This window comes from Tasmannia lanceolata, unplaced genomic scaffold (assembly GCF_043159265.1).
Source record: "Tasmannia lanceolata isolate RefF3 unplaced genomic scaffold, GAP_Taslan_0.1 ptg000054l, whole genome shotgun sequence".
Lineage (NCBI taxonomy): Eukaryota > Viridiplantae > Streptophyta > Magnoliopsida > Canellales > Winteraceae > Tasmannia > Tasmannia lanceolata.
In genome coordinates this window covers 1,509,770-1,522,761 of record NW_027518731.1, presented here as the reverse complement: position 1 = coordinate 1,522,761, position 12,992 = coordinate 1,509,770, and the positions used below count along the sequence as shown (strand labels likewise).

General features: G+C 36.4%; 1 protein-coding gene across 1 annotated transcript; it reads right to left on the bottom strand.

Moving 5' to 3' along the window:
* Positions 1-2,499: 2,499 nt before the first annotated feature.
* LOC143864723 (Acyl-CoA N-acyltransferases (NAT) superfamily protein) lies at positions 2,500-11,914 on the bottom strand. Its single transcript, XM_077375510.1, has 5 exons — positions 11,113-11,914; positions 8,100-8,152; positions 5,572-5,748; positions 4,615-4,832; positions 2,500-2,672 (listed from the first exon to the last, which is right to left on the bottom strand). Exons 1-5 carry the CDS (start codon positions 11,563-11,565, stop codon positions 2,659-2,661), a joined length of 915 nt encoding a protein of 304 aa, XP_077231625.1. The 5' UTR covers positions 11,566-11,914; the 3' UTR covers positions 2,500-2,658.
* Between the last annotated feature and the right edge of the window lie 1,078 nt (positions 11,915-12,992).

Sequence of the window (12,992 nt, the reverse complement as noted above, 5' to 3'; positions counted from 1 at the left end):
TTGAGTACTTCATTTCTCTAATGACAACTATACATAGGTTTTTTATGGTGTTACACCCCAAACCCAAGTAAAACTCCTATAAAAGCCCCGATTTTGTGAAACCAATTCTTTGAGATACTTTCTTACGGAGAATTTATATGGTGGCCGACCGTCAAACAATAAGGGGCAGAGAGAGAAAAAACTCTCCCCCTTGATTTTTGATCAAGGTTAAACCCCATTTTTTGACTTTTCCCTATAAAAAAATCAGGGGGTTGATATTTTCTCTCTCCGCACTTTACATGTAAAGGGCAGCCACCATATAATTTCTCCTTTCTTACCAAGTAAACATTCAGGGTCATGGTGGTTTTGCTTGTCAAGACGAGATGAATTGGACTCAACCTAAACCCCAACCCAATTTCAAGGTAGAAACTGAGCCCCAAAAAATAATTTAAACAGGAAAACACTTCTAAAACAGGATCCTGTTTAGAAAATAAAGAAGATGGTGAAATTGGCCGATGATCTGGTCTATTTCAAATTTATTATTGGCTTTTGTGGGGATTCATGCCGCCTTCTTTGTCTTCCTGCGCATTTGTCATGAGAGACGCTCTATCCTTTTTTTCCCAAACGGGATTCTTTGTTTGTTAGCAGCTCTCGTTTAAGAGAAAGGGGAATCTAAGAGTTTGCATTGGGAGCTTACCTATGCAATACTCCCCAAAAATATGATACGGCCAACAACATAGGATGATCCAAACCGTTCATTTGGATCGCCAAAACGTAATTAGGTTGTCCCCCAAAAATCATTTCCATATGATGATCCTAACTCTTTGATCTATCTATTTTTTGTGACTACTCTTTTTGAGATTTTATATGATGTGTGGCCGTGTAAATCCATATTTTTCGAAAAGTAATGTACCGCCCACACAATAGGATGATCCAAACCGTACATTTGATGGGCCACAACGTAGTTAGGTTGTGCCCCAAAAATAATTTTCATAGGATGATCCCAACCCTCTGATCTATAAAAGTTTCCATAATGTGCAGTCCATCTATAGATCTCTATAGATCAGAGCGTTAGGATCGTCCTATTGAAATGATTTTTAGGGAGCCACCTAGTTACACTGTGGTGATCCAAATGGACAGTTTGGATCATCTTATGGTGTTGGCCATACCGTACTTTTGGGGAGTTTGCGTAGGCTCCCGATGCAAACTCTTAGATTCCCTTTCTAAATGAGGCTTGAAAACTTCCTAGTTTCATTTTAAATACTATTTTCTGTAACTTGTTGGATTTATATTTTCAAATTAACATAGAAAGTCAGAAATAATCACTGCAAAACTTGAAATTTTATTATTTTCTTGTAGTTAGAAATTTAAGGCTACTTTCGGTACTGTATGTTCATTTCACACGGCTCAAAAGAAATAAAACAGTCACTAGTGCTAGAATGTGGAAAGTTCCGATTCAGAGCTGAACTCACTTGACTGTAAACCAAAAAATTTACGTGCAAAATTAAACATCTATTTTTGGTTAGATTGGTTCTTCTTTAGCCTTTCTTCAGAGCATCTCCTGTTCACATAACAAAGAAGAATTATATACTCAAGAAAAATGCTAAAGAGTCCATACAGCCACAGCTCCTTATTGAGCGAAATCTAGAGCGAAGATAAGGCTGATTGCCATTGACCCCACCTTGCTCAGATGATCCTAATCCTAGATTCGTTTAGGATTCCGACAAGAAAATGCAGTTGAGTAATGTAGGTCTTAGTTTTATTGATGGGACGCTGAGTCGACCAGAGACCATGTGGGCCGGCTAGTAATGATCTCCAAGATCAACGGTTTTAATTACATGTAGACCTGGCAAGAAGTGACCTGGACCCGTGAGTCGACCAGGCCCGCGCTTATTTTCCGGGTCCGGGTCACTCATTTGTGACCCGTTTGAAAACGACCTGCGGGTCCACCCGGGCAGTAAAAACTGGGCCGGTCCGGGTGGACCCGCGGGTGCCCCTAGAGAAGTGAAACAATATTTCAACAATATTTTATTGGGCCTCTTTCCCATAATTTTCATATTCATGCATTTTTTCGTAGTTTCGTAATTTTTCTATAGAGGTACCTTCTTTCGGTATTTTTTTCCATAGTTTTTCAAATTTGAAACCTTTTACCCGTAATTTTTCTCCAAGTATATACCGGCATGATTATTATTGCTAGCCACCTTTGCCATCCTTTGCACTTTGCACCAAGTCAATGAATAAGTTAAATCTGCCAAAAAGTCAACATAAATGGCTTGATCACATGATCACATGCAATTGCAAAGGATGAGCGCGAAGTAGCCTTTAGCGAAGGTGGCTAGCAAATCCCTATAAAAACAACAAAAATCTTAAAAAACAGAAAAAAAAGAACAAAAATTTAATAAAAAACGGGTGACCCGCGGGTCCACCGAACCCGTATTCACCCGGCCCGACCCACAACTTAGGCATTGTGGGCCCACTTACATGATGTTATCACAATTCAGAGCTTCAAACTGTTCAGTCTATGTTCTACACATTTTAGTGCATTTTTCCCATTAGCAACAATAGATAAACAATAAGTATGACACAGAAAGTGAAAAGGGGGTGTTGGAATTTTACTAGCTTAGCTTAGATCCCTTTCTGTGGGCATATATCAGTTTACTCTCTTCTTGTTGGCAGGCTTCAACACCAATCTCCTGCGCAAGAAAACAGCAAAGCAGTTCAGTTGGTTTCTGTGGTTTAAATTCTAATACAATGATATTCCTTAAAATCTACTTTACAAGTGAACTGATTTGAGTCCCAATATCTGTGAGTAAATCAATCTGAAAGGTGTTAAGAATATTCAGAAACAGATTGAGGGCCCACCCAAAAGCTGATGTGGAAAATAGTAAACTGAATAAGCATTGATAAGGCATCATGGACTCCACCGAAAAGCAAATGTGGCAAAAATCATATACACTGAAATGCAGTGTATAAAGTATATATCAAATGATTCAACTAAAAATTAAATTAAATAAAGTTCTTATCAGGGAATTTTCTTATTTTTTTGTTTTTCTTTCTTTCTTTCTTTCTTTTTTTTGAATTATGGGATGATTTTACGACTTATCTGGTAGACGTTGAGGGATCCCACATTAGTAGATCATATGTTTCTATTATGCATTGTTGTGGCATACTTGGTTAAGATATCAATCACATGAAAATTATGTCAATAATTGCTTTTAAGAAGCATAAAATGCATACAAAACCCCATCAGTATTAAATAAAACTATGGCATACTTTTCTAAATTGCCAAACCCATAAAACCAACAGAGTACAAAATCTCACCATTAATAAAATATCTTTGATTCGCATTTTGTCAAGGGATCCAGGGAAGATGCAACACCTAATGCATTCAGTGTCATACTTTGGAAATTTTAAGTGGAACTGCTGTACTCATGAGTCATGCCATACCTTGTTCTTACCATGTTTTCCTTGGGTAACAAAGTCCGACAATATTGATTTTTTAGAGGGTTTTCTACGTGAGAATGGGGTCACTTAGACTAGCTCTATGGATAATACTAAAACTTACTCTGCCCTTTTTGCCTGCTCACCTAGTAGCCATCAAATCGGCATCTCTTTAGACGTAGAGAAACTCACTATCTCAATTTACAAGATATGGGAGTAAATGTGGCAACAAATGTCCTCCTTCTATAACCGCAGCTTGGTTAGAAGAGCATGCACTTCCACTTCATTTGGATCTTTGATACCGATTGATCTAAATAAGACTTTGTACAATCTCTCCAAAGAAATTCTAGACTCCTCTAGCTTGGCCAGGGTGGTTTCCTATAAAGTTCCCATTAAAATTTTAACATAAGAGCAAAATGAGAGGGAGGAACCAATTTTTTCATGACTTTGATCCAGATTAAAGAGGCCAAAAGTGATTTCTCTCCATTTTTGCAGAATACCCTCCACTAAGAGGTCCAAATGTCTTTCCTCACATTGGCCCAACTAGCAATGTATAATTCGATCTCCATAATCAATTTCCCAGTACACGTCAAAATTTTTGAAAATTTCCTGTTCCTTTCCATAAGCATAAAGATAATTCTCATATTTATGCCTAATTTGTAAGTGAAGCCTACGTTTCTTGTTTCAGTCAAGTTTCTATATATCTTTTATCAATTGTATTTTCATGCTCCATATCTGTAGTTTTCATTTCTTGCTTTCATGTTCTGATCTCCACAATCCTAGATTCAGTTTGAAAACATAGTTGCCATAACATTCTGTGAAAAAACCAATTACTCCAAAAGCTTAAGTCGTTGGAGAAGGTGTTATTTAATCTTTTATACTTTAACACTTCCCCTCACGTGTTGGCCCTCTCTTTAGGGTTGGCCTACATGTGGCACATGGGGCCCCTCTTTTGGGTTGGTCATTAGATGTGGATTTTTAATATCAAGGAGTTTGAACCCAGGGCAATTTGCTCTGATACCATGTGAAAGAACCAATTACTCCAGAAGCTTAAGCCATTGGAGTAAGGCGTTATTTAATCTATTATACTTTTAAAACATTCAAATTGGAAGCAACAGGCAGGTTGAAATGAAATATTTAGCGGTGGTATAACTTATACTATCAATAGAATACAGTGAACCTAAAATTACTTACGAAGAGCAGACTGTTTAATCATTAGAACACGTCTCTTTCTTCCAATCCAAGTAGTCATCCACCGGGGATCTCCTGAGACAACTTTATAGCCTGCATTTGAATACAATCTGAGTGCAGCTGAATCGTCTTCATATGCCCGCAGCGCTAGATAGTCAAAACCCCATAGAAGAGAGAGTAGGTCGCATGCTTTAAGTAATACGGTTGCTACTTTCTTCCTCCTATTAGTCATAGTCTCGAATTAATGTCTGAGAAACCATAAAAAAATCAATATGTCGAAACATCAAAATTAGGCAAAAGGGATGGGACAATAGAGACTCATGTGGCAAAAAGTGAATATTGCATTGATAAAATAAATTAGGGTGGTTCTTTTCTTAGTCCAATCCAGTGTTTCAAAATGCAGATATGGTCCAAAATGTGGCAAAAAAAAGTCATATTCGACTTGGGGCGGTCGGCCTGAGTGCTCTGTTGATGCGGTCATAATCCGGAAAAATCGAAGGAATTTTGATTGACCCGGTAGGGAAAAATTCAGGCTCAAACAAAAACTCGGTCAAAGTAAAGGCATTTCGCAGCTGGCTGTTGCATGTGAGAGCAGCCACACAGGCTCACTTTTCAGCAGATTTTGTCTTATTCATTTAATTCATCTGAGGTGGCTGCTCTCTTAGGCAACAGCCTGCTGCGATGCTCCTTAGCAGATCCCATATATATCATTTCGTCAGGTATTTGATATGTCACATAATTGCTACAAGAAATGTAGTTAGTTACAGATATGTCCAAATCTGCTAGTAGCTAGTAATAAGATTTTACACATTTAAAATGGGACTGTTCCTTTCTTCTGCTAGCATTTGGGAATCATTCAATCTTGACTGATTCTTGAGGAAATATTTGTGAGTTACATTATTTTACGGTGACTTTTAGAGGGAAAAATAAATGATAAATTGATAACAGATGCATTCTTACCTGAAATCTCTCAGAACAGCTATCCCAGACACATAAAGGTATTCTTCTACTCCGTCTAGATGCTTAAGAACAGCTTCATCTCTCAAGACTGTGACATCCACAACCCCCACGAGGCCCCGTTGTGACTTTTGTAGTGAAGCAGAAGCGTCTGTAGGCTCAGCAACTAAACAAGCATACCTGGCAAGTGTTAACCAAATACTAGTTTAGGGAAGACAATTTGAGCCTGTTCAAAATTTGAAAAAAGATCCATCAAAATTGGATTTGGAATGCAGCCCTTCTAGAGAATATGGAGTGGACCAATATACTAACTATACAGATAGTTAATAAATAGTTTAGCCAGCAGCTTAAGCATTAAACAAAAAAAGCAATCCTGAAGTCTCTCAGAACAGCTATCCCAGACACATAAAGGTATTCTTGTACTCTGTCTAGATGCTTAAGAACAGCTTCATCTCTCAAGACTGAGACATCCACAACCCCCACGAGGCCCCGTTGTGACTTTTGTAGTGAACCAGAAGCGTGTGTAGACTCAGCAACTAAACAAGCATACCTGGTAAGTGCTAACCAAATACTAGCTAGTGAAGACAATTTGAGCGTGTTCACAACTTGAAAAAAGATCCATCAAAATTGAATTTGGAATGCATCCCTGCTAGAGAATATGGAACGGGCCAACATACTAACTACACATATAGTTAATAAATAGTTTAGCCAGCAGTTTAAGCATTAAACAAAAATGGCAATCTAGTAGTAGGTGAATAAGATAATTGTTTGGAGCAAAAGATTACAATTTGCAACATTAAGTCGTCACAAATCAAATGATTCTTTACATTAACCACAGTTTTTCATTTTGAAGTTGTAACATAACTAAATAATGCAGAATTAGGAATGTAAATTTTATTTAGCAACCAAGTATCGTGACTAGAAGATGGAATAATAAACCGAAATTTGGTTGAGCTAAAGTCAGTTCAAAGGATGGGGCATATCTCCATTTTGTTAGGTGACCATTGGCCTTGGAGACTCGATCTAGGATCACGATCTTACAACTTAGGCAGTCTTACGTTTGCTACCTCGACAAGGCAAAACCAATCATGTTTGGGGTCTTTTAAGTTTATATTCATTAGATATACATGAGCAAACATAAACAAATATCTGTGTATCATTATCATGGTTTTAAATTTCGACCGAAATTTTGGATTTCGGTCAGCCCCGAAACTGAAATTGGCAATGCCCGAAAAGGTACCGGATTTCATCCTAAATTTCAAATTTTTGTTTTTTCCGAAATTTAAATAAATTCGAACCCAGAATCTCATTTTTATTAATTATATAATATTTTCCTTTTCGGTATAAAATAAAATATTAGTTTTTAACAGTGTGTCGGATTTCGGCCTAAATTTCAAAATTTCAGCCTGTGAGGAGCGAAATGCATACCAAAACCGAAATTTAAAACCATGATCGTTATTTCATGCTTACATGGATGTCTGTTTGTCTGTGCAATAATTCACTATAGTCATAAGCATGGTTTTAAATTTTGTCCGAAATCCGAGATTTCGGACTGAAATTTCAGGTTTCGGTCAGGACCGACACCGAAACAGCACATACCCAAAACGGTATTTTATTTCGTCCGAAATTCTGAAATTTCACCCAAAAACCTGTTTTTTTTAAATTAATTTAATATGTTACCGAAATTTCGACCTAAATTTGGTATCGAATAAAATAATGTTTTTATCATTTCACCGGATTTCGGCCGAAATTTCGAGATTTCGGCCAAAATTTCGGTTTCGGTGAGCTTCGAAACCGGTACCGAAACTGAAATTTAAAACCATGGACATAAGTATTATGCAATAAAAACTAACAAAAGCTCCATGCTCAGCATTTATAAAGTTTCAAGCTTATGCTTACAATACCATTCCATATAGTATATGAATTTATTTAATAAAACCTATTGTTTCATATGCACTATTTGCAATAAAACCTGATGATTTTCACACATTAATTACTACTTTATTTTATCTATGGAAAATAAACTATTTAGGAAAAGATAAAACCAAGGTAACTGATTAACAACAACAACAACAACAAAATTGAGCTCTGATCGAACGCCTTGAAAGAAGGAAAAATGTCATAGTTCCCTTTAGGCACCTTTTTCAGCTACCAAAGTGGCTTCCTTTGGGACATGAGAAACCTAGCAAACGCTAAACAGAAAAAATATCCTACTCCGCTCCAAGCCTTGACGCATTAAAAACTAAATTGTACTCTGCTCTACTCTCCCATACTAGCTCTCGCTCCTGGATTAAAAGCTTGGATCAATCTCAAGGCTTCCTGTCATGAATATCGCATCCCCTGATTGCATTTATTATTTAGAACAGTTTAGATCTACTAGAAGTGTTGGAATTAACAAAAAGTACGATACATATAGTACTTGGATAACTAGATCCGATTTCTTGGGAAATATAATGAGTCCACATCCCATTATAAAAGGCATCGAAATGCATCAGAAAGCGGGAGCAGAAAGCATGGGACAAGAGCCTTACCTGTTAGGTGGTGAGTTTCTAAGCTTGTAGATAAGGCCAGCAAGCACTTCTGCCTGTATTGTGCAGCATAAAAGGCAATGAACAAATACAAGAAGTTAGAATTGTGGGGTCTCACCAACAAAGGTTGAGACTTGAGAGATATCAAGACATGTTTGAATTATTCAATTGAGAACTCTTCAATGTAAAAGACAATGTTTCAGCTGTAACAAGGTACACAATTATTTTTGAGTACCAGAAACATGCAGAAAGACAATTTTGAACCAGAAATATATCTGAGAATTCATAACAGAGATATTAATGCTCCATAGGTGTAGTGCCAACACTCTGTATAATTTTAGGATTCGATGTTTCTTTGAATTCATCATCCATTATTCACCTCAGCTTTCTATGTACTTTCTCCCATTGTGTTTTATGCAACAAATCTGGTAATAAACTTCTTCTAGCACCATAGGCATATAAGTTTTATGTGAAGCATTGGAAAATAATTGGTAACTTAAGTTCCTCTCCTGATCAAAAGACATTTGGGTTATTCTTTCCAAGGAGTAGGCAATTAAAGGAATTTTATCCAGAATATGAGATTAGATATAAATAAGTGTTGCAAGGATACAGAACTTCCTGTGAAATGAGGTTGCAGGGATAATAGTGGCAATTTTAGATACAGATATGCTCACTTGTGTAGAAAGTTCATCATTAAAAAGGTGTAGGGATTTGGCAAAAGATTAAGCTACTTTTCAATAATATTTATTATTCCAGGGATAATAGTGGCAATTTTAGATACAGATATGCTCACTTGTGTAGAAAGTTCATCATTAAAAAGGTGTAGGTAGTTGGCAAAAGATTAAGCTACTTTTCAATAATACTTATTATTGCAGGGATAATAGTCGCAATTTTAGATACAGATATGCTCACTTGTGTGGAAAGTTCATCATTAAAAAGGTGTAGGTAGTTGGCAAAAGATTAAGCTACTTTTCAATAATACTTATTATTGAAGTATAAATGATTAAATAGCACCACTAACAGCTTAAGCTTTTGGAGAAACTGGTTGTTTTACATTGTATCCAGAGCTATTGCCTCACGGCAAGTCCTGGGTTCAAAACCCAACAACTCCTCAATATAAAAAATCCACGTGTACCACTAACCACAAAAAATGTCCACATGTGCCCGCATGTAATGGCCAATCCAAAAAAGAGGGACCACACGTGAGGGGGAGTATTGAAGTATAAATGATTAAATAACACCAACTCTAACAGCTTAAGCTTTTGGAGTGCTTGGTTGTTTCACACTTATTGGATGATGAATACCATATTATGCGCCTCTTCACTCGAGAATTATAGACATGCTAGTCAGCTAATTGCAACAGCATTAAAAAGAGAAAACAAAAGCAGGAGTGAGATTTAGAAGCTCTAAAGAAACATTCAGAACAAGATTCATATTACTGAGGGACTATTGATATAATGTCAATAGAATTCACCAAACATGAAAGACTGAAGACTTCAACAGATTCAAGGGAAAGAATAAGCCAAAATTAACTATTAAATTAAGCCGGATCCAACACAACTCTCTCTTGCATGGACCAAAGCACACTATTGTTGAAGAAGTTGTGCCTATCTTTACAGGTGATTACTTTTCATAACTAGAACTATCAACTTGTGGCGTGGACATGGCTGTTACAAAATGTTTTTAAGTATAAATGATTAAATAACACCGTCTCTAACAGCATAAGCTTTTATAGTAATTTGTTGTTTTCATAGAGCCACTGATTCACGGCAGGTCCTGGATTCAAAACCCAACAACTCCTAGACATTAAAAACCCACGTGTACGGCCAAACCAAAAGAGGCGCCATATGTGAGGGGGAGTGTTGAAGTATAAATGAATAAATAACACCAACTCTTAATAGCTTAAGCTTTTGGAGTAATTGGTTGTTTTACAATGCCTAGAGCAAGGTATCTACTACTATTCATCAGGAGATTCAACGGATTGGTAAAAATCTAGAGTCAGAGATTAATGAAAAACCTTTTCATGAAGTCAATCTTGTGATTTCACCCACAGATCATGTTGAATATTGTCAAATAAGACACATCTATGTAATGAAAAATGCTGCCAGATATCTATTACACTTGCAATTTGCTTAGTCATGAGGTAGTATATGTACAGCCATAAGGTATTATTAGGCATAGGCCTAAAGATTCTTAGCTTAAAGGAAGCAATGTAACTATCAGAGATCAAATTTAGTTCTAAGAGGAAAGGGGTGATTTTTCCTCAAAATCACTGGTTAAATCCGACAATTCAAGGTGATGAATGAAACTATGTTGGAAAGCAAGAAAGTCCATCAAACCATCAATTAACAGCCCTACATCTTTTATCAGTGGATTTCCTTTTCTTGCTTATATTCTACTAGCATGCCCAAAACCAATGAAAAATTTAAACTTGGCATAATTATATTAATGAAGATGAAAAGTGAAAGGAAACAGCAGAACACCAGTTTAAACCCAAAACCTAATGAACATTTGCGATGAATATATGGATAGGAGGAAAAAAAATCTTGAACAAGAAACCTTTGAAGAAATTCAAAATTAACTATAAAAAAGGAAGCATTATAACATAAATAGAATATAAATATAAACAAAAAGGGGATAGCCTGACAATGAAAATGTGTAAGAAGAAATGACAGAAGAAACCCAAGAAAAAAAGAAGAATCAGTAAGAACAGAACAGCAATTCAAACCCATAAACAAAAAATAATAATAAGAGATATAAACGTAGAAGAAAAAAAAAAAAAAAAACCCAACGTAAATTTTGAAGTTGAGAAAGCAGGGACTAAACTTTAGAAAGCGAGAACATTGCAGAAATGCATAAGTAGTTTAAATAAAGTGAAAGACAGAAAGAGAAAAAGCAAGCAGGGCCACACAAGCAAAAGCAATTCAACCCATAAGCACAAACAAAATAATGAAGCAGAAAAAGAATTCAAAAGGAAATAAGCAAAACATAACAGAACATAAAAAAAAAACTTCACCTCAAAAAATTGGAAGAACAAATCATTGAAGAGAGGCATTGGGACATGGAATGCTTCAGCTTGTACCTGAGCTACCCTCCTCATCTCATCTTCATCCTCAACCAACCTCCTTACTCTCCAACCAAACTCACTCACCAAATTACCAAACTGCCCCTCACCAGCCCCATATTTTCCTTTCTCACCCTTCCCAACCAAACCCACTTCCTCAGTTGAAGTTGAACAGCACACCAATCTCCTCTTCTCCATATATCTTCTTTTCCCATCATTTTTGAGGAAAATGAGGGAAACCCACCTCTCATTTCCCCAAATCTCACACTTGCGTCTTGAATTTAGGCAAACTCCTCTGTATTTGGCAGAGGCAGATTCAATCGTAGTTGATTTGTTTCTTAATGAAGAATTTTTGGAGAGTTTTTTAGAAGAAATGGGGTTTGGGTATGCTTTCAAATGAGCCATTGGATAAGAGGAGAATGAGAGGCCTCACATTACGTGCAGTCTAAAACATGCATTAGAGGTCTTATGTGGTTTCTACATCTTTGTCCTGCAAACACTTGGCTGGTTTATTAATCGAAACCATGTTAAAATTTTCAGTTTTTCATTCTGTAGGATGTTATGAACTGTGTATTATATTAACCTTCTTGTTGGGCCCACCAACATAATCCTAGATCCATCTAGACTTTCATCATGTGGGTCCACAGATGGATTGGTCATAGCACAAAAACTATACTATTCCCATGGCCACAAATCCTTTATTTCAAATAGTTGCCGTTGATACTATTCACACCTTCTACTTTGGAAGATGACCTCTCTCAATTTATTTATTTCTTTGTTTTTTCTAGGGGTATTGCTTGTGGTGTGAATTGATGAGAGAATGGTAATAGATTACAAGATATGAAATGAATGGTTGTGAGGGGAAAAGGACATTCACATCACAACCAAGTAAAGGAAAATGATATCCAGTAGTTAGTTTTTATAATGGCACTCCCCTAGTTTTGATAATGGCACTCCTCACTGTATTAAACAGTTCTTTAATTGGTTGATGATAGCTTATTGGGAATTGGTTGTTGATAGACCATGCCTGGGAGCCAGGATTTTTTTTTCTCATGATAAATTAGTGTCTCCAAGGAGTGAAAGAGTGATAGGGTGGGAGGGAGGAGGGGAGAGATATGCGAAATTGCGAGCGTGAGAAGTGGCTAAAAACCAGGAAAAATTCAATTGGATTTTGAGTTGAGTTTTTAGTTTCCTGATTTTTAGCCACTTTACCACATGAGATACCTGGTTCCTGATTTTTTTAGCCACTTCACTCGCTCAACGTCTCCCTCTCCACTTGGAGATACTAATTTATCATGAAAAAAAATTCATGGTAGCCAAAGGTGCCCTTAGCAACATAAAAAAGTTAAAGTTGAATATCCCTCAATAGAATGCATCAATCATAAGGCATCTAAGAGGGTAACCATTATTAAAATTGGTTCTACTCTTTTAGTGTGAAGAGCGAGGAAAGCAAAAAATCCGAAAGATCATGTGCTGGCTACCTGACGCAGATAGCCTTGTAAAGATCGAGTAACAAGACTCTTCAATCACAAAAGCCTCTTCCTCTAAAACCCTACAAGAAAACAATAAAATTGTTAAAAAAAAAACTCAAATAACTAAGCCTTTTTATTCATCTCAAAACTGTTCCATAAGTGGTTCTGCATTGATATTTATAGACTTTCACCCTGACTTCTACTTTGAATTCATAATTCCCATAAAAGTGTTACTTAATATAATGAAGTGAATTATCTATGTATTACTTATTAGTTATAACTTAAGAGGCAAAAAACATAATATGTGTGTCATATCAACTTACTTCACTAGTAGACATAAAAGAAATATGATAGAGAATA